This window comes from Aphidius gifuensis, linkage group LG4, assembly GCF_014905175.1.
Source record: "Aphidius gifuensis isolate YNYX2018 linkage group LG4, ASM1490517v1, whole genome shotgun sequence".
In the NCBI taxonomy this organism is placed as follows: domain Eukaryota; kingdom Metazoa; phylum Arthropoda; class Insecta; order Hymenoptera; family Braconidae; genus Aphidius; species Aphidius gifuensis.
Window position 1 is genome coordinate 3,960,712 of NC_057791.1, and position 20,672 is coordinate 3,981,383.

General features: G+C 24.8%; 7 protein-coding genes across 11 annotated transcripts; 4 read left to right on the forward strand and 3 right to left on the reverse strand.

The window, feature by feature from the left end:
- Positions 1-2: 2 nt before the first annotated feature.
- LOC122854615 lies at positions 3-1,924 on the forward strand. Of its 2 annotated transcripts, none has more exons than XM_044155438.1 (3): positions 3-118; positions 228-749; positions 909-1,924. In XM_044155438.1, the coding sequence occupies exons 2-3, from the start codon at positions 237-239 to the stop codon at positions 1,122-1,124; spliced, it is 729 nt and encodes a 242-aa protein (XP_044011373.1). In that variant the 5' UTR covers positions 3-118; positions 228-236; the 3' UTR covers positions 1,125-1,924. The 2 variants fall into 2 exon arrangements, with proteins under 2 accessions (XP_044011373.1, XP_044011374.1); XM_044155439.1 differs by having other exon boundaries at positions 38-118; positions 231-749; positions 909-1,516.
- A 199-nt stretch (positions 1,925-2,123) lies between these two features.
- LOC122854620 (pyruvate carboxylase, mitochondrial) lies at positions 2,124-10,159 on the forward strand. 2 transcript variants are annotated; one of them, XM_044155445.1, is made up of 6 exons: positions 2,124-2,234; positions 2,309-2,433; positions 5,441-7,203; positions 7,621-7,668; positions 7,899-9,589; positions 9,659-10,159. In XM_044155445.1, exons 3-6 carry the CDS (start codon positions 5,610-5,612, stop codon positions 9,905-9,907), a joined length of 3,582 nt encoding a protein of 1,193 aa, XP_044011380.1. In that variant the 5' UTR covers positions 2,124-2,234; positions 2,309-2,433; positions 5,441-5,609; the 3' UTR covers positions 9,908-10,159. The 2 variants fall into 2 exon arrangements, with proteins under 2 accessions (XP_044011380.1, XP_044011381.1); XM_044155446.1 differs by lacking the exon at positions 7,621-7,668.
- Positions 10,160-10,555: 396 nt separating this feature from the next.
- On the reverse strand, positions 10,556-12,029 carry LOC122854621 (N-alpha-acetyltransferase 40). Its single transcript, XM_044155447.1, has 4 exons — positions 11,880-12,029; positions 11,382-11,776; positions 11,136-11,294; positions 10,556-11,042 (listed from the first exon to the last, which is right to left on the reverse strand). The coding sequence occupies exons 1-4, from the start codon at positions 11,883-11,885 to the stop codon at positions 10,976-10,978; spliced, it is 627 nt and encodes a 208-aa protein (XP_044011382.1). The 5' UTR covers positions 11,886-12,029; the 3' UTR covers positions 10,556-10,975.
- An 84-nt stretch (positions 12,030-12,113) lies between these two features.
- On the forward strand, positions 12,114-13,379 carry LOC122854623 (putative leucine-rich repeat-containing protein DDB_G0290503). Its single transcript, XM_044155450.1, has 3 exons — positions 12,114-12,307; positions 12,379-12,790; positions 12,863-13,379. The coding sequence occupies exons 1-3, from the start codon at positions 12,274-12,276 to the stop codon at positions 13,377-13,379; spliced, it is 963 nt and encodes a 320-aa protein (XP_044011385.1). The 5' UTR covers positions 12,114-12,273.
- Positions 13,380-13,381: 2 nt separating this feature from the next.
- LOC122854624 (phosducin-like protein) lies at positions 13,382-14,582 on the reverse strand. The gene is made up of 2 exons (XM_044155451.1): positions 13,782-14,582; positions 13,382-13,696 (listed from the first exon to the last, which is right to left on the reverse strand). Exons 1-2 carry the CDS (start codon positions 14,398-14,400, stop codon positions 13,461-13,463), a joined length of 855 nt encoding a protein of 284 aa, XP_044011386.1. The 5' UTR covers positions 14,401-14,582; the 3' UTR covers positions 13,382-13,460.
- Positions 14,583-14,685: 103 nt separating this feature from the next.
- On the forward strand, positions 14,686-17,302 carry LOC122854622 (mini-chromosome maintenance complex-binding protein). Its single transcript, XM_044155448.1, has 8 exons — positions 14,686-14,806; positions 14,913-15,187; positions 15,445-15,783; positions 15,853-16,178; positions 16,263-16,442; positions 16,509-16,752; positions 16,814-16,984; positions 17,061-17,302. The coding sequence occupies exons 1-8, from the start codon at positions 14,800-14,802 to the stop codon at positions 17,259-17,261; spliced, it is 1,743 nt and encodes a 580-aa protein (XP_044011383.1). The 5' UTR covers positions 14,686-14,799; the 3' UTR covers positions 17,262-17,302.
- Positions 17,303-17,560: 258 nt separating this feature from the next.
- On the reverse strand, positions 17,561-20,472 carry LOC122854625 (protein FAM166B-like). Of its 3 annotated transcripts, none has more exons than XM_044155452.1 (4): positions 19,995-20,472; positions 18,999-19,074; positions 18,376-18,742; positions 17,561-17,839 (listed from the first exon to the last, which is right to left on the reverse strand). In XM_044155452.1, the coding sequence occupies exons 1-4, from the start codon at positions 20,066-20,068 to the stop codon at positions 17,610-17,612; spliced, it is 747 nt and encodes a 248-aa protein (XP_044011387.1). In that variant the 5' UTR covers positions 20,069-20,472; the 3' UTR covers positions 17,561-17,609. The 3 variants fall into 3 exon arrangements, with proteins under 3 accessions (XP_044011387.1, XP_044011388.1, XP_044011389.1); XM_044155453.1 differs by lacking the exon at positions 19,995-20,472 and adding an exon at positions 19,155-19,708; XM_044155454.1 differs by lacking the exon at positions 19,995-20,472 and adding an exon at positions 19,589-19,702.
- Between the last annotated feature and the right edge of the window lie 200 nt (positions 20,473-20,672).

The window sequence follows — 20,672 nt, forward strand, 5'->3', positions numbered from 1 at the left end:
CTATTTTTATCCCAGACCCTCATGTCTGGATGACAGCCCTCAGTTGCCGGGATACAACTGATAAAATTATTAACATTTTTGTTTTGTTAATTTTAGAGTTTTAGTGTCATTAAAAAATGTAAGTATTTCTATATTATTACAATTTATTTATATTTGTAATATTTTATTTTTTTATTAGATTATTATAATAATAATCAATCAATTATTATATTGTATTTATTTTTTAGAAGTTAAAAATGTATGAAACAACAGTTAAAAAAAGTGATGTCGAATCTCAACATTCAATGTTTCATACATTTTGTGATTGTCATTCGGACGAATTATCAACATTACAAGAAAGAGCTGAAACAATGTACTGTTGTTTAATAATAATAATGGGCTTCATTTTTTTCGGAGCGTTGCCATTAATTTTAAAAAATGATACAAATATAAAGTATGATAATATTGATACTACAATAATAACAACAACAACAACAACACCACCACCACTTGTAAAAAGTTCAACAAGTACATTTAAAAGAGCTAAAATGCCTAGAGTTACACTCAAACTTCGTGAAAATGAAACTATACCAAAAATGTATATGGAAGTTGGTATAACATCATATAAAAAAGGTAATATTACAACAAGTGTATTGGCAAATGATTTAAGCCTTGAGGGTTTAATATTCAAAACACCTGAAGGTACAATAATACCTTGGAATGAAAAATGGCCATTTTCGAAATCATCATCATCTTATGGAAATTTTAAGGTAAATAATAAAAAAAACTGTGTTATTATTATTTTAAAATGAATAGATAAAAATTGCAGATAAACTGCAAGATAGAAATTAATAAAAATGATAAATTAATGGTATTATAAATGATGATTATATAAATAATAAAATAGATTGTTTGCTTATTTTTTTCAGACAAGCTATGAAATGACAGAACAATTATTAGCTATATTGGTGACTTTGATGGCTGTAATGTTTTTGATTGTTTGTGTATTGATTCTGACAGAAACTAAAATGAAAAAATGTAAATTTAATAATATAGAGGAAGCACTGATACCTGAAAGAATTGTTTCTTATCGTAGAATAATTATTATAAATGTTAATGGAGTTGAAACAGAGTTGATGGATTAAATTTTGCTAAAATCAATTTGCAAAAAATTTATCAATGGCTCTATGGTTTTACCATCACAAAAAAAAAAATAAATATATATAAAAAAATGAAGCTGTGTTAAAATATATATATATATATGTTTAATGTAAATTTCGAAAAATCAATTAAAAAAACGAGTCGTCGAACTTGTCATGACCTTGACGTCTCATCAAGTCAATTTTTTCTTTAAAATAAAAAAGAAATAAGGAATAAAAAAACTGTCAAATTGCGTAAGATATCGAAGAATCAACATATTTATGTTCAAGGTCTTGAGATTAATTATATCAATGCATTAAAATTGAAATTACCAAACAATGTTTAATTAAATGTTGAAAGCATATCCATAAGGCTATAAAATTTTAATATTATAAATTTATTTTAATATGTAAATATTGTTATATATAATTTTTTTTGTTACATCAAAATTAAAATAAGAAAATTGATTGTTGATACTTGATCGTATAATTTTTAAATTATACCTTATGAATCATGCAATTTCTTTGTTTAAATTTCGTTTAATAATTATATCAAATAAATATTGCGGAAGGTGTACTGAGGATGTGTGTGTGATATATATTGTCGACCCTAATTTTATAATCAAGACTTAATTAATTTTACCCTCTTCCAACACTTGAGGCTTTAAATGATTCAAATAAATATCCTTTTGATGTATAAAAATATAAATTTATCAAAAATTCATCAAACACTATCTATTACATTCTAAACAAATAAACAAAATAATTAAAAATTTTGAAAACAATTTAAAAATAAAAATAACAAATCTGTTTATTTGTTTATTTTTTAAAAATATACCTATAATATTAATTATTATTATAACTTTTGAAAAAATTTATTTTTATTTTTTTTTATCTAAAAAAATTTAATTGTTTTACGTTTTATAAATAAATTTTAATTCAAACTTACTTTTAAAAAGAACAACCAGGTGGCGATATAAAATCCCCTCCATTTTTTTTGACACATGACATAAAAACAAACTTAAATGTGTTGTGTATGTGTAGTGTTATGTATTTTTTTTTTCGTTTTGTTATTTTTATTTTTTTAATCATATCACGAAATACATATGGGTATGGGTATGTATCAATAGAACACACTGAAATACACAATTACAATTACAATCATAAAACAAGTTGCTTGGTTATTTCAGTAAAGGTCGAACACTGGTGAACGCATGTGTGCCAAAGACAAGATTATATTTTTTTAGTACGGCCACAGAGTTATAGCCGGACAGTCTGGACTACTATTTACTTCTGCTCCGGCATAATACAACACGTAAGTCTATGACATAATAATTTTCATTAAAAAACCGAAAAAAAAATAAATAATAATTTAATAATACAGTAATTAAATCAAAATTTAATTACAAATTATTATTATTATTTTTATAATAATTAGACATCATACACAAACATGCACGTACTTATAACAACGAAATTTTTATTTTTTTTATTTATATAATTATATTAAACATGTTAATTTAAGCTTGATATCAAGTATTATTTTTCTTTCGGGTGAAAGGTCTCTTTTTAATAGCACATCAAACAATATTTTCGTTCTCATTTTTTTTTTTTTTTTTTTGAAATCGAAAACAAATCGAAATGATAGTTTTTCTTTTAAATCGAAATACTATTTTTTTTTTTTTTTTTTCTATTACGAAATGAATAAATAATAGTACTTTGGAGTAATTTTTTTAAGTGGTTTTTTCCATGAATAAAAATGTTTTTAAAATAATTAGATTGTTGAAATTATTGATCATGTTTACAAGCAAATTACAAGTTATAAAATTGAAAAAAAAAATAAGAAAATTAAAAAAAAAAATAAATGATAAATTGTAGAATAATAATTTATGTCTACGTGACTATGATTTTCCTGTCACCTTGCACGACTTTTAATTTACCCTAATCAATATTTTCAAAATAATATTAATTTTTTTTATTAATATTTTTAAGTAAACATTATAATTAATATAAATAAATTTTTATTATTAATATATGATTTAGTAGGATCATTAAAAGAATTTAAAAAACCGGTTTTTTATTCATCAATAATTTTATGTTTAAATTTTAAATGTTATTTATCGATATTGAGTATTCAATAGATCATTTTAAAATTTATTTAAATATTTATTTATATTTTTTTTTTTTTTTGGCCATTTTACTTGATAATATCGTGAAAACATGGTTCATCCTTGACCGAATTTTTCAATGTATAGTCAGCTGATATTAATAAAAAAAAAATAACATAAAAATTGATAATTAATATTCATTAATGTATACTCATTAATAATCGATATTGATTTTTTAATAAATTAAAAAATACAAGGTAGTCTGAAAGATTTTTAATGCACTTTAAATTAATTTTGTTGTTTATTATTTTTTGAAGGAATATTTGAATGATGATTTGAGTTTGAAAATAATAAAAACAAATGTACTTGATCAATATAAAATGCCCCAGTGACCTAGACAAGTATCATTGTTGGTAGCAAATTTGCCATGCAATCAATCATCAAAGGTTCATAGAACCTTTTTAAAAAATTTTAATCTAACTTTATAAGTACCTTATATCTTTTTTATATACCTTTTTTTTTTGTTGTAGTGTAATTTTCTTTTTTTTTTTTTTTATAGTCATGAAATTTATCAGTACTTTACAGCATCTTCATGACTGGCAAGAAGCCAAAAGTATTTCAATTTTACTTGAGAAGCCTCATAACATGATAAACGTTTTTTAATTAATTTCATAAAAAATAAAATAATAATAACAATGATAGCTTTTTATATTAAACAATTGGGAAAAAAAAAAAATTCTCTCTTTATTTATTTAACAATAATAATAATATTATTTAAAATTTAAATTAAAAAGAAAATAGTCTATAATTAATTTTAGAATTTATACGTGCCAATTTTGAATTTTTTTAATTTAATAATTATTATTATCTTTAAAGAATTAATTTATTTATTTTAAAACATAATTTTTATGTTTAAAAATTTATTTAGTTTGTATATTTATTTTTATTTTAATTATTATTTATTTATTTATTTTTTTTAACTCTTGGATTTTCTTTAAGCTTTATTATTTTTTCATTCAATAAGTTGATGATTGTTGATAGCACCAGTCAGCAAAAGTCTCGTGGACTTTGGACCCTTTCAAAGTTTATAGTATAATATTATTATTTTGAACAAACATTACAATTGAGCATTGGCATTATTTTTTAGTTGCATTTAAAAAAAATTATTTTTCATAAAATCATGTAATTGTTGATGATAGAAAAAATTTAAAAATATCTATTTTTATATATTTTTCGATGATATAACGCTTGAAATAATTATTACAATAAAACGAATAAAAGAAATAATTTATTTTCAATTTATTTTTTTAAATATTCATTAATATTTCTATTCAAGGAACACATTATGTTTATAGGCATCTGTATATAAATAATGAATGACTTACACAGTGTCAAAAGTGTCAATATGACAATTGAAAATATCAAATATATATCAAAGATAATTGTTAGTTATCAATGTACAATATCATCATGATTACAATGTTTTATTATCTATAATAATTTAAAATTTTTTTGCATGTTGAACATTAATATGTGAACCTAAACAAAGTTTAACAAATAAAAAAAAAAAAAAAATACCTTTTATCACACATGAAAGTTGACCAGACACTGATTTATCTTTTTGTTTTTTTTTAATCTGATTGTCAGGTCTAGGTCATTTGATTTATCTAAACGATTCCAGTTTAAAATTCATGTACATAAAGTTTTTTATTTTTTTTTTTACAAAACAGTTTTTGATGTTTAAAAGAAAAATAAATTTTCGATTTGTCTTGCATAATCATTGCATTATAAATTTTAATTTGAAAAAAAAAAAAAAAAAAAATTGTATAAATAAATAATGATAAGAGGGAAAAAAAAAAAAGAAAGTCAAACTGAGTAAATTTTAGACTGGTCTGTTTGTTGGTTTAAGTAAAAAAAATTACTGGAATTTAAACTTGTTGATATGTCGTTAATAAAGTTGTCAATGTGCAGGTTTTATTACTATCAACGTAAAATTATAATTAAAATTTTATTCCTCAAATGGATTTATTTTATAAATATATTTTTTTTTAAATTATCATACTTCCAAGTATTGAGCTATTGATAATAATAACTTTGTTTTATCTCTTGTAAAATTGTCACGTAATTTTTTTGTTAATAACTTGTAAAAATATTTCAAGGAATCCAAATATTTTCTTTGAATAATAATAATTTTTTTATCTTTTATTATTTCAGAATAATCACGCAGAAATTTTATGTCCAAGACAAGTTAAATATATATAAACAAAAATATATTAACAACAAATGATCATATAGAAATCAAAAATAGATTTATATTATTCTACCTCAATAAAAAGTCATTTGAATAAATTAAAAAAGAAATAAAAATATTAATTAAATAAATATGTATTCGGCACATAGAGCAAGCAGGGCCTTGGCTCATCAACGTACTATATATCGTATATTAAATCAAAATTTTGGCACAGATGTCCAGTACAAACCAATACGTAGTGTATTAGTTGCAAATCGTGGTGAAATAGCAATACGTGTTTTTCGTGCATGTAATGAATTGGGTATAAGATCAGTTGCAATTTATTCTGAACAAGATAAAATGCAAATGCACAGACAAAAAGCTGATGAAGGATATATTGTTGGTAAAGGGCTACCACCAGTTGCTGCATATTTAAATATACCAGAAATAATAAGAATTGCACAAGAAAATAATATTGATGCAATACATCCTGGTTATGGTTTTTTATCTGAAAGATCAGATTTTGCACAATCAGTTGTTGATGCTGGTATTAGATTTATTGGTCCAAGTCCAAAAGTTGTACAACAAATGGGTGATAAAGTTGCTGCTAGACAAGCAGCAATTGCTGCTGGTGTACCAATTGTACCTGGTACTGATGGACCAGTTACAACAGCTGATGAAGCAATGTCATTTTGTCAAAAACATGGTCTTCCAGTAATATTTAAAGCTGCATATGGTGGTGGTGGACGTGGTATGAGAGTTGTACGACAAATGGAAGAAGTTACAGAAATGTTTAATCGTGCATCATCTGAGGCTAAAGCAGCATTTGGTGATGGTGCAATGTTTATTGAAAAATTCATTGAACGTCCACGTCATATTGAAGTACAATTACTTGGTGATAAAGCTGGTAATGTTGTACATCTTTATGAACGTGATTGTTCAGTACAAAGACGTCATCAAAAAGTTGTTGAAATTGCACCAGCACCATCACTTAATGAAAATGTACGTAATAAAATGACTGAACATGCTGTTAAATTAGCACGTCATGTTGGTTATTCAAATGCTGGTACAGTTGAATTTTTAGTTGATGAAACTGGTAATTTTTATTTTATTGAAGTTAATGCAAGATTACAAGTTGAACATACTGTTACTGAAGAAATAACTGGTATTGATTTGGTACAATCACAAATTAGAATTGCTGAAGGTATGACATTACCTGAACTTGGTATGACACAAGATAAAATTCATACACGTGGTTATGCAATACAATGTCGTGTTACAACTGAAGATCCAGCTAAAAATTTTCAACCAGATACTGGAAGAATTGAAGTATTTAGATCTGGTGAAGGTATGGGAATTAGACTTGATTCAGCATCAGCATTTGCTGGTGCAATTATATCACCATATTATGATTCACTACTTGTTAAAGTTATTGCACATTCTTGTGATTTACAATCATCATGTGCTAAAATGAATCGTGCATTAAGAGAATTTCGTATACGTGGTGTTAAAACAAATATACCATTTTTATTAAATGTTTTGGAAAATCAAAAATTTTTAAATGGCAATGTTGATACATATTTTATTGATGAAAATCCACAATTATTTAAATTTCAAACAAGCAGAAATAGAGCACAAAAATTACTTAATTATATTGGTACTGTACTTGTTAATGGACCATCTACACCATTGGCAACACAACTTAAACCAGCTACAATTAAACCACACATTCCTACTATTCCTGTTGGTAAGTTTTCAACATTTTTTATTTATTTATTTTTAAATATATAAATTTTTGTTTAATTTATTCACGTAGATAGCACAATTTTAAATACACAAAAATATTCATATATAATTCATCAAGAACATTTATATAAAAAAAAAAAAAAAAAAAGTGAAGCTTTGCTATTGGAATCACTACTTTTGGCTAATTTTTTTTATGTTTTCTTTATATATTTTTTAAAAATTATTTACACTCATTATTTTTAAAAAGAAAAAAAATAAAATTCATTATATGTGTTAAAAATTTTTAAATCATATAAAACATTTAGAAAAGAAGGATTTTTAAAACGACAAGAAAAAAAGAAATCATTATTTCATTTGGCATGTGGTTTTATTATTTATTTTTTTTTCGTTGGCAATTTTTCGTTTTTTTTTCTTTTAGACTATACTAAACTTGCAGCTGTTGAAGACGAAGATGCGGACATTGCAGGTAGAACAATCACATCATTATTTTTCAACATTTTGCTATGTTATCCTCGGCTTTTATTTTAATCACAAAAAAAACTTTTATTTTTCTAATTGTTGATTTAATAAAATATGCTTCTGTTGCTTAACAAAAAACCACCTTATTTGTTTGCATAAAAACAGATAAAAAAAACCCCTCAATCCAAGACAATACAATTGAATAATATATGTATTTTTTTTTCTCAATTATTAAAGATATTTTGGAGCCACCAAAAGGTCTACGTCATATACTTTTAGAACAAGGTCCAGAAGGTTTTGCAAAAGCAGTAAGAAATGAAAAAAAATTACTCTTAATGGACACAACATTTCGTGATGCTCATCAGTCACTTTTAGCAACGAGAATTCGTTCACATGATTTATTAAACATATCACCATATGTAGCTCATAAATTTAATAATCTTTATTCACTTGAAAATTGGGGTGGTGCAACATTTGATGTGGCACTACGTTTTCTTCATGAATGTCCATGGGAACGTTTAGAAGCTATGAGAAAAGCAATACCAAATATACCATTTCAAATGTTATTACGTGGTGCAAATGCTGTTGGTTATACAAATTATCCTGATAATGTTGTTTATAAATTTTGTGATTTATCAGTTAAATGTGGTATGGATATATTTCGTGTATTTGATTCATTAAATTATTTGCCAAATTTAATATTGGGTATGGAAGCTGCTGGTAAAGCTGGTGGTGTTGTTGAAGCAGCAATATCATATACTGGTGATGTTAGTGATTTATCACGTCAAAAATATGATCTTAAATATTATACAAATTTAGCTGATGAATTAGTTAAAGCTGGTACACATGTATTGTGTATTAAAGATATGGCTGGTTTATTAAAACCAAAAGCTGCTGGTATATTAATTGATGCAATAAGACAAAAACATCCAGATATACCAATACATATACATACACATGATACAGCTGGTGCTGGTGTTGCTGCAATGCTTGAATGTGCTAAAGCTGGTGCTGATGTTGTTGATGTTGCTGTTGATAGTATGTCAGGTATGACAAGTCAACCATCAATGGGTGCAATTGTTGCATCATTACAAGGTACTGATATTGATACAAATTTTGATTTACGTGATGTATCAGAGTATTCAGCATATTGGGAACAAACAAGAACATTATATGCACCATTTGAATGTACAACAACAATGAAATCTGGTAATGCTGATGTTTATTTAAATGAAATACCAGGTGGACAATATACTAATTTACAATTTCAAGCATATTCATTGGGTCTTGGTGAATTTTTTGAAGATGTTAAAAAAGCATATAGAGAAGCAAATTTATTACTTGGTGATATTATTAAAGTAACACCAAGCTCAAAAGTTGTTGGTGATTTTGCACAATTTATGGTACAAAATAAATTAACAGCAAATGATGTTTTAGATAAAGCTGAAGAATTATCATTTCCAAAATCAGTTGTTGAATTTTTACAAGGTGCTATTGGTGAACCACATGGAGGTTTTCCAGAACCATTAAGATCAAAAATACTCAAAGATATGCCAAGAGTTAATGGTAGACCTGGTGAATCTTTATCACCATTAGATTTTAATAAATTAGAAAAAGAATTAAGAGATAATCATCCAACAATTACGGAAAATGATGTTATGTCAGCAGCACTTTATCCACAAGTTACAAATGATTATTTAACATTTAGAGAAAATTTTGGACCAGTTGATAAATTAGAAACAAGAATATTTTTAACTGGACCAAAAGTTGGTGAAGAATTCGATGTTACTATTGAAAAAGGTAAAACATTGGGAATTAAAACATTGGCAATGGCTGAAGATCTTACACCAAATGGTGAAAGAGAAGTATTTTTTGAAATGAATGGACAACTTAGATCTGTTTTTATTAAAGACAAAGAAGCTGTCAAGGTAAATTTTCATTGCTATGTATTTCTTTTTAATTTGAACTGATTATTAATGGGTTTTTTCTTTTTTCAGGAACTTCATATTCATCCAAAAGCAAATAAAAGTGATAAAGATCAAGTTGGTGCACCAATGCCTGGTACTGTTATAGATTTGAGGGTAAAAGTTGGTGATACTGTTGAAAAAGGTGCTGCACTTGTTGTCATATCAGCCATGAAAATGGAAATGGTTGTACAAGCACCAAAAGCTGGCAAAATAAAAAGTCTTGATGTCAAATCAGGATCCAAAATTGAGGGTGATGATTTACTTCTCACAATGGAATAAGTTTTTTTTTTTTTTTTTTTTCTTATTTGAACAGCCACATACTGCCGCCCTGCGGGTTCATTTATATCCTGTTTATAAATTAAAAAAAAAAAATCCATCACAATTATTATAATCAATTTTTGTAGATCAACTTTGATACCAAACGAATTTAAGAAACGAATTAAAATAAGAAAATATAATATATCAATTGAGTGAAAAATATATAATATAAAATTATTGTCAATACGAAAAATAACCGAATGAAAGTGCCAAGTGATTAGAATCAAAATACATTTTTAATAATTAAAAATTTTATTTAATTTAAATTTTGAAAAGAACAAAAAAATTTTTACTCAAATTATTATTTATTTACATTAAATTATTTAGCACATTAAAACAGATTATTTTATTATATTGTTTTTTGTTATTTTTTTTTTGTTATACTAGGCTTACAATAATTTGTGCTATGTAATTTTTAATTATTTTATTTTTTAACAGAGATTGTACTTCCAATTTTATTATTTCCAAATAATTTAAATTAACAATGCGATTTATTGTACATATGAAATTTATATTTTATCAAGAAACTAAAATCATTGAACAAATATTTGGAGTTCAAATAGTTATACTATTGTAATTAGAAAAAGGAAAAGTTTTTCTTTTATCAAAAAAAAAAAAAAAATGTAAATCTAAACTTGATAATTAATAAACATATATGTATATTTATAAAAAAAAAAAAGTGAGCTTCTATTAGAAGAACGACAACTGTCATCGGTCTTCTAGACATTTGATTTTTATTTCTTTTTATTTATAAAAAAATCAAATTTTCTTTTTCATGTGATTTTTCATCGCGAAAAAATTGCAAACCGCTACTGCTCACATCCCCCAGTGAGCAACAGCATCTTGGCAAAAATTTTTATTTATAAAATATTAAAATTTAATTACTTATGTTTGTTTAAAATGCCAACATAAAGATAACTTTTCGAAATAATGTTTTATTTTAGACGTTATAATGTTCATATCGATAATCAAATATTTATTTTTTCTTTTAATCATTTAATTTATTTAATGATGACTACAAAGTTCAATTTATTTACTTAAAATCATGTAGTCCATATCTTCCCAATCACCTGGACTTGATTTATCAAGTCTGTATCTAAAAAATAATTATTACAATTAAATTAATAATCAATACAATAACAAATAATTAATTTAAATTTAAAAATTAATTATTTAGTATTATATTTACCCAAGTTTTTCATAAAACAAATTTGCATCAGTATTTTTCTTGAGTGTCGTTAGTACAACTTTTTTCATTGAACTTTTTTTTGCAAGTTCTTCAAGAGCATTCATGAAAAATTTACCAATACCTTTTCTTCTTGCTTTAGTTTCTAATTGCAATTCATAACTAAAATTAAAAAAAAAGGAATAAAATTATTAAACATTCAAAGTAGATGATTGTTTAAATTATTACTTTTTATTTTAATTAACTTACCAGTATAAAACTTCAATACCAAAATCCATGTCATAACGAAAATGTGAAAAACCAACTAATTCATCATTCATTGTTGCAATGAGATACCATGCTGTTGGTTCAGTTAATTCTTTTCTTTTGGAGCTTTGATTCCATCCCCAGCTTGATGCTTTGTAATACTCAACCATATTTCTTTCCATCAAACTAAATATCCATGTTAATTTATCATTATCTAAATCACCAACTCTATGACATTGTAATTTTATTTCTGTACCATCAGGTGTTGTGTAGCTATGAAAACCAGGTAATGCTTCAAGTGGATCCTTCAATAAATTAGCTTGATCGACAAGACGTTTTGATGCTGCTTCTTTTTCAGCAATCAATTGTTTTCTTGTACGATGTCCTTTTTTGTTATTCTATAATTAAATTATTATTATTATTTTATAAATAATTTAACATTGTAAACAAACTGTTTTTAATCAACAAGTTGACTGGTTATGTTATTGTCCAATAACTTACCTTCATTATTGTTGTTTAGTTTTTAATTGATCTGCCCTTATGAATCCAACAATATAGTTTTTTTATTATTTATACTAATTGCAAATAAATAGGTATATTAAAAACAAACAACAACAATTGTTATTTGTTCTGTTGTTCAATAAAATTGGCGCGATTTGCTGTAATATTATCGTGAACCCAGCCAAATATTAAAGACGTGATAAAAGTCAAAATAGATTTTTTCACGTCAAACATTTGTTGTCATCATAATTCATATTTTCATAATAAAAATATTTTATAATCAAGTATTTATTTATAAATTAATAATTATTTATTAAATAGATTTTATAAAAAAAAATAATTTAATCTTTAAGCTTTGAAATTTGTATTTAAAATTTTAAAAACAAAAAAAAAAATGAGTATCAAAAGTGAAAGCAGTCAGCTGTCAGGTAAATAATAAAAATAAATTTATAAAAAAAATATAAACATGTTTTTAATTATTGTTAAATTAATAAAATAGGTATTTCTGGTATATCAACAATATCATGTTCAAGTCCAAAATTAAATACAACAATAATCAACAATAACAACAACAACAAAAGTTTAGAAAAAACATTACAAAAATTATCAAAATGTGAAAAATCAATTGTTGAATTGGCAAAGGTTAAATTGATATTTGAATGTTTAGAAAATATAACATCAACAAATCAGCTACCAAGTGATTTAAATAACAAGCTGGAACAAATATTATTATCTCATAATGTTGATAAATATCTTAGCCTACCAACAGACACAAAACATGGTAACATTAAATCATCACTTCTTGGTATAATTAATGTTCAACGACCAGATCTAACAGTTGATGATAAAAAATTAATTAGAAAAACACTGGAAAATAATATAAACATACGTACAAATAAATTTATAAAAAAGTAAGTTAATAATTTATTAATTTTCATATAAAAAAAAAAAACAATAATAATTATTGTTTAATTTATTTTTAGATTTGAAGAAGCTGGTGGTAATTATCGTGAAGCATTGGATAATGACAAATCAAGTGTCCATAATAATTTATCAATTGTCAATGACAATGTAATATCACATTGGCGTGATAAACTTGAAGATGTTTGTAATGAATATCAACGTGATATATTAAAATGTGATGAATTATTAAATGAATGGCAAAAATATAAATTCAATGATATGGAAGAATTAAATCTTAAAAAAGCTGATGAAAAATATCTTCAAGCACAAATTGCTGAGGCACAAGCTAAAATAACTAAAATAACATGTTCAATTAAAATGTTTAAAGAAACACCAATGACAATTGATGCATTTAAAAAATTAAGTAATGATCTTGATGATAAAATAAATACCATTGAGACTGAAATTAAAAAAAAAAAAGAATTAAAAAAACAATATGAAGAATTACAAAATACTGAATATGATGATGTTTTAAAAAGATATTTAGATCTTTGTTCAACAATTAAAAAAGAAGAACGTTTATTGGAAATGCTTTGAAATTTATAAATATTAAATGAATGATGAATTTTTTATTAATACATTATTAGTTTATATTATTTTTATTTTTTATATATAAATTTAATCACTGTCATCGTCATCATTGTCATTTGAATCTCTGATTATTTTTGGTACACAAGTTTTATCAACAAGTAGTCCATGCTCAAGTAAAAAACTTTCAACATCTGATGCATAAAAATCAGTACCAAGTGTATCAGTTACATGAACAAAATTTCCAATAACTTGTCCATTTTTATAAATCAATAATGCAGGAACTCCTTGTTTTTTAAAATGTTTACTTAAACCTGCTGCTGAGCCTTAAATTACAATGAAAAACAAAAATGTAAAATCAACATTTAAATAAAATAATTGATAATTTAATTATTTAATAATATGTTTTACCTTGAATTTTACAAAATTTAACAGTTGGATATTCGGTTGCTAGTGTTATTAAAGAGCCATTCATTGCTTGACATCCAGCAACATTTTTTTCATAAATATGAACAACAATTGTCACTGATTTATCTTCATCATCAATGGCTTTTAAAAAATCATCACCATTTGATAAATTAATTAAACTACCAAATAATAAATTATTTGAATTTTTAAACATTTCAGCCATTCTTTTACGTTGATATTCAAGTAAAAAATCATCATCAAATAATTCAGCTAAATCTGGATCAGTATTTTTTAATTTTTCTTTTTCTTCATCAAGTACACTTTGACAAGTTAATGTAAGCTTTTTAATTAATTTAATATTTTCTTTTTCTTGTTGTTCACGTTTTTCTTTTTCTAATTGTTTAAATCTTTGCCAATCATTTATAACACCTTTTGGTCCAGTATTACTTGATGTACCATCCCATTTATTAACTTCATATGTTGCTGTTGATTCATCATTTGCACAAGTTGCTTTTTGATCATTATCCTTATCAGAATCACCAGAATCATTTCCTTCTTCTTCATCTGAACTACAATAATACTCTTTTTTTTCACCCAATATTTTATCTTCTAATGTTGCCATTTTTAGAAATTATTTCTTTATCTTGTCTTTAAGAAAAATTTATTTTAACTGGTTAGTGGCCTCAATATCAATTGGACACTATATGACTAATTTAATTGAGCAAATACTAAGTAACAAACACTCTTGAAACTTGACAATAATTATATTAAATTGTCAACATATTAAATCCAATTTGTTTGGTAATTATTGTGATTATTGTTCACAGTGTTAATGTGAATTTCCATTGAACGTACGCTCTATTATTTTTGTTACAATGAAAATGCGACACAAAGATCACAAACAAGACATTTCCAAACATTTCAAAAAGCGGGAAAAAAATTTATTGCGCTATTGTGTTTATTCTTGTTTTTTTTTTAACAACAATATTAAATTAAAAATCATTAAAAAGACAAAAACAAAATGTCAGGTAAGTCAACAGAATTTTTAAAGAATTTAATCATTGTTTATTGTGACAACTTGACCAAACATTCCATCATCAATAATTAACACAAATGTTTTTTTTTATTATTCAGAGGTTAGCTTGTTTAACTGGACATCAGATTATTTTATCAAAAATAAATCTGCTTGCACAAATATTATTGAAAATTTAAAGGATACAACAGAAATACCATCTCTCAACGCTGTTGATATTCAAGATTTACAAGATGGACAATTGGTTAGATTCAGAGGTATGGTCCAGGACATGTACAATCCAGAATTTTACTTTCAGTCATATGAAGTCATCAACAAAAAAACTGGTGAAGGTAATGTTAAATCTGGACTGTACAAAGATTCTGCCAGCTGTCAGGTAAATATTTAAATTAATTATTATTTTTATATTTGTAATTTATTTGGCTTTACTGGAGCATTTTTTGAGCCCACGTTAACATTAATTGACGTACCAGGCTAAATGCAAAGCCTAGAGTAAAATAATCAGTAGTAAAAGGTGTGGAGAACTTGAAGAATAGTTTTCTCCATGTATAATGCTACTAACATTTTATTTATTTAATATAAATTATGTCTTGTTTCCTTGGCTTATTTAATTAATATTGATAAATGTTACAGGAAGATGAAGATATTGCAATGGATTCAGAAAAAAATATAACTTCAGAACGTCAGATACTTGTTGTCATAACAGTTCCTGGTTTAAATGAATGGGCAAAGGAAAAAAAAGTAAAAATAGCATCAAAATCAGAGCAAATGTCTTCATCAACATCTAGCTCAACAAAAAGACCACATGAAGAAAGTGTTGATGAACCCATGGATACATCAGCTCCACTTCATAAAAAAGAAAAAACAAATGATAATACTGATAATAAAACAGAAAATAAAAATGTTTTTTCAAAAGAACATTTTTTAAATTTTCCAATTCCTTCTAATGATGGAAAAACTTGTATTGTCAAGGTAATTCAATTTTATTACACAATTATATTTAAAGAATTTTTATATTAAAATGTATTTTTTTAATTATAGATTTATGATGAATCAGCTCAGTATAAATTGAATCAAATATTAGATATTATTGGATTTATATCATTGGATCCAATGTTGAGTCAAGTTTCAAATTTTGATGATATGATGGAAGATGCTGAAATTCAAACACATCATCCACCTGCATCAATTGTACCTAGGCTACATGCTATGAAAATAACAGAAATTAAAAAAAATAATAATATTAATCAAGAAATAATATCTAAAGCTCAAACTATCAGAGGTGATTTGCATATGGTACTGAGTCAACTTCTTTTTGGTGATAGTTTAGTTGCTGATTATGTTATTTGTCACTTGATATCTTCTGTGTAATTATTAAGTTTATTTTTTTATATTATTTATTTGTATTAAATATGACAAGTAGTTTTAATAATTAATTTTTTCTTTTACAGATATTTGAGAAAGGATTTTCTACCACTTGGCAATTTTCCATTGAATATTACAAATTTTCCAGTTGATAAATGTCCAACATTTGCTGCTGATTTTTATTCAATTATATCAAAGTTAGTGCCTAAAAGTTATTTATTCGAGTGCACATTGGATAGCTTGAATGATCTTAGTTTAATACCCAAGTAAGTATTTTTTTACGTTAAATTTATTAACAAACAGAGATCAATATTATTTTTTTTGTTTTATAGAAAAGATTATGAATCAAATCGTCTGACAAGTGGAGTTCTTCAACTCAGTGATAATACACATTTAGTTATTGATGAAACAAAATTATCTGCTGGCCAATTGTCTCCAGCTGGAAGACAAAATTATGAGGCAATAAGTGGTCTAGTTGTTGCACAAAAATTAACATATGATTTTAAATTTAACAATATAGAATATGACACTGATATTCCAGTTTTAATTTTATCAGAATCTAAATCATTTATTCCTGTAAGTAAAATTAATATACAAAATATATAATTTGATTTAATTATTTATAATTTATTTTCAGTGTTTTATGCATACACCACTTAAAATTGATGAAGAAACTGAAAAATTATATCCTCAAGTTGTTGAGGCAGCTGGACAATACTTGAAAGATGAAAATCGATTAAATGACATTCGTCAGTATCTTGAAATTTCAAGAAATCAAAGCTTCAATCTTGGTGATGATGTTTTAGAGGTAATTTAAAATTTTATTAAACTTATAAATTAAAAAAAAAAAAAACAATTGTTTGCTAAATTTAAATATATTTCAGGTTGTTCAAGATGACTTTGTTAAATTACGTCAATCAAATAAAACTGTCAATGCAGATAATCTTAATATGTTATTGGTCTTGGCAAGATTTATGGCCTTGTCTTATGGTCAAACATCTCTTACTGTTGATTGCTGGAAAAAAACACTAGAAATGGAAAATGAACGACTTGCTAGATTACCTCCACGTAAGACAACACTATGATTTAAATAAAATTGAAAAAAAATTAATTTCCAAAGGTAGTTTACAAATATTCTCATTGATTAAATTTTATTTTTTTGTACAATATACATAATTTTACTAAAATTTCATTTAAGTGAAGAAATGAAAATAGTATTTTAAATATTATTATTGATTTTTTTATACAATTTTTGTATCCATCAATAATATTATATTTCATTTTATGAAATATATTTGAGGATATTCTTTTTCTTTTTTTTTGGACGGAATATTGATTTGACAGTTTAGGATGAAAATAAATCTGTTGATTAATCATGTTACACTTGGGACGTATGATTTATACAGTTTTTTTTTTTTTTTTCAAATAAATATCTATGTCCTCGTATGTCCCGTGTCATCGAGATAATTTGTGTCAAGGACCCTCTCGGTAGAATCAAAATTACGATGTCTATCAAGTCTACTTTCACGTACTTTTTGCAATAGTTCAAGGCCTTTTTTAGCAGCTTGAGCATATCTTCGAGATAATGCGACCTCGCCCTTGGCACCTGGTATATGTCCAGTGTATCCAACAATCGGTGGTCGTTCTGAGGACACTTGATTATCTAAAAATAAACAAACATTAATGATTATTATTTAAAAATACTAATTTTTTAAATAAAAATAATAAACATTAAAAATTTATTATTCAATCGTGACTAAGAATTATTAGAATTATATGATGAGCAAATTCTATAGCGGTAGTTTTGTATTTCCGGTGTTGCTTCTATTCACAAAGATAAAAGATTATTTTTTTTATTGCATTGTTGTTTGACTGATGAAAAAAAAAACAATAATATAAACAAATTAATAAAAAACTAGAATAAACAAGTAACACATGTTTATTATTTTGAAAAATAATTGTTTTTATCAATATCATCATCATTATCATTAGTGTAATCAACTGATTCATATAAAAATATTTTTTATTTATATTTAGAATTTCTAAATTTACTAGTGTCGTCGCTATCAACATGTTTGTTTGTTTTTTTTTTTTTTTTTTTGTTATCAGTATTTTATTTAATTTTTTTGATAAAAAATATTTTTTAAAATGTGTGTGAGTGTTCTAGTAAGGCATTATTATTAAATAAATATTATTTACCAAAATAAGATTGATGATGACCATGGTCAACTTCAACATCGACATTGTCTGATGGTTGTCTTGCACGTGCAAGATTTCTAGGATTTGTAGAACGTAAAATATCGCGTTTTGAACGTAATTTATTTTGTTTTTCGCGCCATTCTTTACCACCTTGTTCAACAGCCCTCATAAATGGTAAACCATAACTTGTATTAAAACCTGGTATATAACCAGTATAACCAAGTATAAATGGTGATGATTTGTAATAATTTGTTTCATTTTTCCAATCTCTTCTTATATTTTTTTCACGCTCAATTGGTGCTAATACATCTCTTCCAGAGCTTGGTCTATATGGTCCATTTTTAAGTATTTTTTTTTCCAATAAATCCTTAAATATTAATCAATAATATATTTATTATTATTATTATCTATTAATATTATTACTCACGCGTCTTGTTTGTCGACCTTCCTGATTTAATCTGACAATCTTTGAAAATGTTTTTTTTTATCATTATCAAATTGATTTTAATTAAAAGTTTAATTTAAAAAAAATTACAAATTAAATTTATGTTAAAATTGATTTTAATGTTTTTTTTTTGTTTTTTGTTGCTATGAATATTTGTTGAGCTTATTAAATTACTGACCTTCATTATATCTTCGGTATTGGCGCCAAAACGTTTACCGACTCGAAATTTTAAAGTTGGACAGTGGCCTGTATATCTATCAGAAAAAAAAAATAAAAATTAATAATTATTTGCTAATTTTGAGTGACAGAGTCTAACAATATTCATGAAAATTACAAAGAAAAACTTGTGATGCATTTCAATGAATAACTATTTTTTTTTTTTAACAATGATTAGCGGTGTATTTATGATTGAACCGTTATGCTCTAGTCAATTGATCAAGCACACTAAAACCACAAATAAAATAGTCACTAGTAACCAAAAAATACAGTAGGCCATCAGACTTTCATTTATCTTCAAAAAGTTTTATAAAAAAATTATTAATTAATTAACATTTTTCTACAATGTCTTTTTAGTTTTCCCTGTTTTTTTTTCTGTTGTTTTAATTAAGAAAAATGCATATCTCGGTCGATTTATATCCTGCAATGCGGTTGACTGAATAATTTGTTTTTTTTTTTTTGAATTATTTATTCATACTTCACGATGATTTATGGGTGTAAAATCGATTGAAAAAAAAATATACACAATTGAGAAAAATATTTTTAAATTACTTGATGAAGAAAATTGATGATTAAATAATTTAAGTGCGTGATAAGCTCGCGTGGCTGTTCAAAAGTAGTCGATTTTAAATATCACCTGGTACCAGACTGGCACAAACTTTTGGAAATTAAATTTTTTTATTTATCAAACAATCATAAATAAATGGAATTTTTTTTTTTTTTACAAAATAACATTGTGATAATTTTTAAAATAAAGTCAATTGAATGAAAAACAAACTTGTGAAAAAATTAAATGATAATAATAGTGCAAATTTAATTATCACATGTTGAAAAATATTTTCCCGAATGAATTATTATTTTAATGTATTTTTCTTTCATTTAAAAATTGAGTCTAACAGATAAATTTAATTTAAAAAAAATAATATTCTAATGGAAATTTTTTTGCTTTTTTATTTACCCAGGCAAATGGGATCCATAATTTTGACGAAAAAATTGTTTTCGTTGTTCACTTGATACCGGTTCAAACACCATTTTAAATGTTATTAAATTTTTTTATAATAAAAATTTATAATACATTTTATTTTAACAATTTATTTATCGATAAATCACTCAAATTATTATTTATTATTGGCGCGTTACACGCGGTTTAGCGAGTCAGTGAAACAGAACTGTATAAAGTTAGACTTTAAAAAAATATAAACTGAACACAAGTTGTTCTAATAATCCCCACTATATAAAACGGAAACCGCGCCTCCCGTACTGGAGTGGCTTTTTTTTTTTTTTTTTAAACAATTATTTAGTTATATATACACCTTAGTAGATTAGTGGATCTCAGCCTCGACCCTTTCAACTCATTTGAACTATTCTACTTAGCATAAGTCATTATGAATATTTTTATTTTACTGTGAAAATAAGTCGATAGATTCAAGGGTCTTGGTGGATGTCAGGGATAAAATTGCTTATAAATCCAACCTATCAACAACACTGTTTAAAAATTAAAATCAATACAGGTTGAATGCACTAGTTAATGTATTTTCTGAAGACATATATTACATTAAATTTCTCCACATAATTTTATTCAATTTTTTTTTAACTTTTTTACATCAAGTTTCTTTTAATTTAATTATCCAAGATA

Coding starts and splice junctions, on each gene's coding strand:
- LOC122854615 (XM_044155438.1), top strand. CDS start 237: ATGTATGAAACAACAGTTAAAAAAAGTGATGTCGAATCTCAACATTCA. Junction 750..908: donor CATCTTATGGAAATTTTAAG/GTAAATAATAAA, acceptor TATTTTTTTCAG/ACAAGCTATGAAATGACAGA.
- LOC122854620 (XM_044155445.1), top strand. CDS start 5,610: ATGTATTCGGCACATAGAGCAAGCAGGGCCTTGGCTCATCAACGTACT. Junction 7,669..7,898: donor CGAAGATGCGGACATTGCAG/GTAGAACAATCA, acceptor CAATTATTAAAG/ATATTTTGGAGCCACCAAAA. Junction 9,590..9,658: donor AAGACAAAGAAGCTGTCAAG/GTAAATTTTCAT, acceptor TTCTTTTTTCAG/GAACTTCATATTCATCCAAA.
- LOC122854621 (XM_044155447.1), bottom strand. Junction 11,295..11,381: donor GGTATTGAAGTTTTATACTG/GTAAGTTAATTA, acceptor TTTTAATTTTAG/TTATGAATTGCAATTAGAAA. Junction 11,043..11,135: donor TTGTTTTATGAAAAACTTGG/GTAAATATAATA, acceptor ATTATTTTTTAG/ATACAGACTTGATAAATCAA.
- LOC122854623 (XM_044155450.1), top strand. CDS start 12,274: ATGAGTATCAAAAGTGAAAGCAGTCAGCTGTCAG. Junction 12,308..12,378: donor TGAAAGCAGTCAGCTGTCAG/GTAAATAATAAA, acceptor TTAATAAAATAG/GTATTTCTGGTATATCAACA. Junction 12,791..12,862: donor ACAAATAAATTTATAAAAAA/GTAAGTTAATAA, acceptor ATTTATTTTTAG/ATTTGAAGAAGCTGGTGGTA.
- LOC122854624 (XM_044155451.1), bottom strand. CDS start 14,400: ATGGCAACATTAGAAGATAAAATATTGGGTGAAAAAAAAGAGTATTAT. Junction 13,697..13,781: donor TAAATTTTGTAAAATTCAAG/GTAAAACATATT, acceptor TTGTAATTTAAG/GCTCAGCAGCAGGTTTAAGT.
- LOC122854622 (XM_044155448.1), top strand. Junction 15,188..15,444: donor AAGATTCTGCCAGCTGTCAG/GTAAATATTTAA, acceptor TAAATGTTACAG/GAAGATGAAGATATTGCAAT. Junction 15,784..15,852: donor GAAAAACTTGTATTGTCAAG/GTAATTCAATTT, acceptor TTTTAATTATAG/ATTTATGATGAATCAGCTCA.
- LOC122854625 (XM_044155452.1), bottom strand. CDS start 20,068: ATGGTGTTTGAACCGGTATCAAGTGAACAACGAAAACAATTTTTTCGT. Junction 19,075..19,994: donor TATGGATCCCATTTGCCTGG/GTAAATAAAAAA, acceptor TTTTTCTGATAG/ATATACAGGCCACTGTCCAA. Junction 17,840..18,375: donor TCATCATCAATCTTATTTTG/GTAAATAATATT, acceptor GTTTATTTTTAG/ATAATCAAGTGTCCTCAGAA.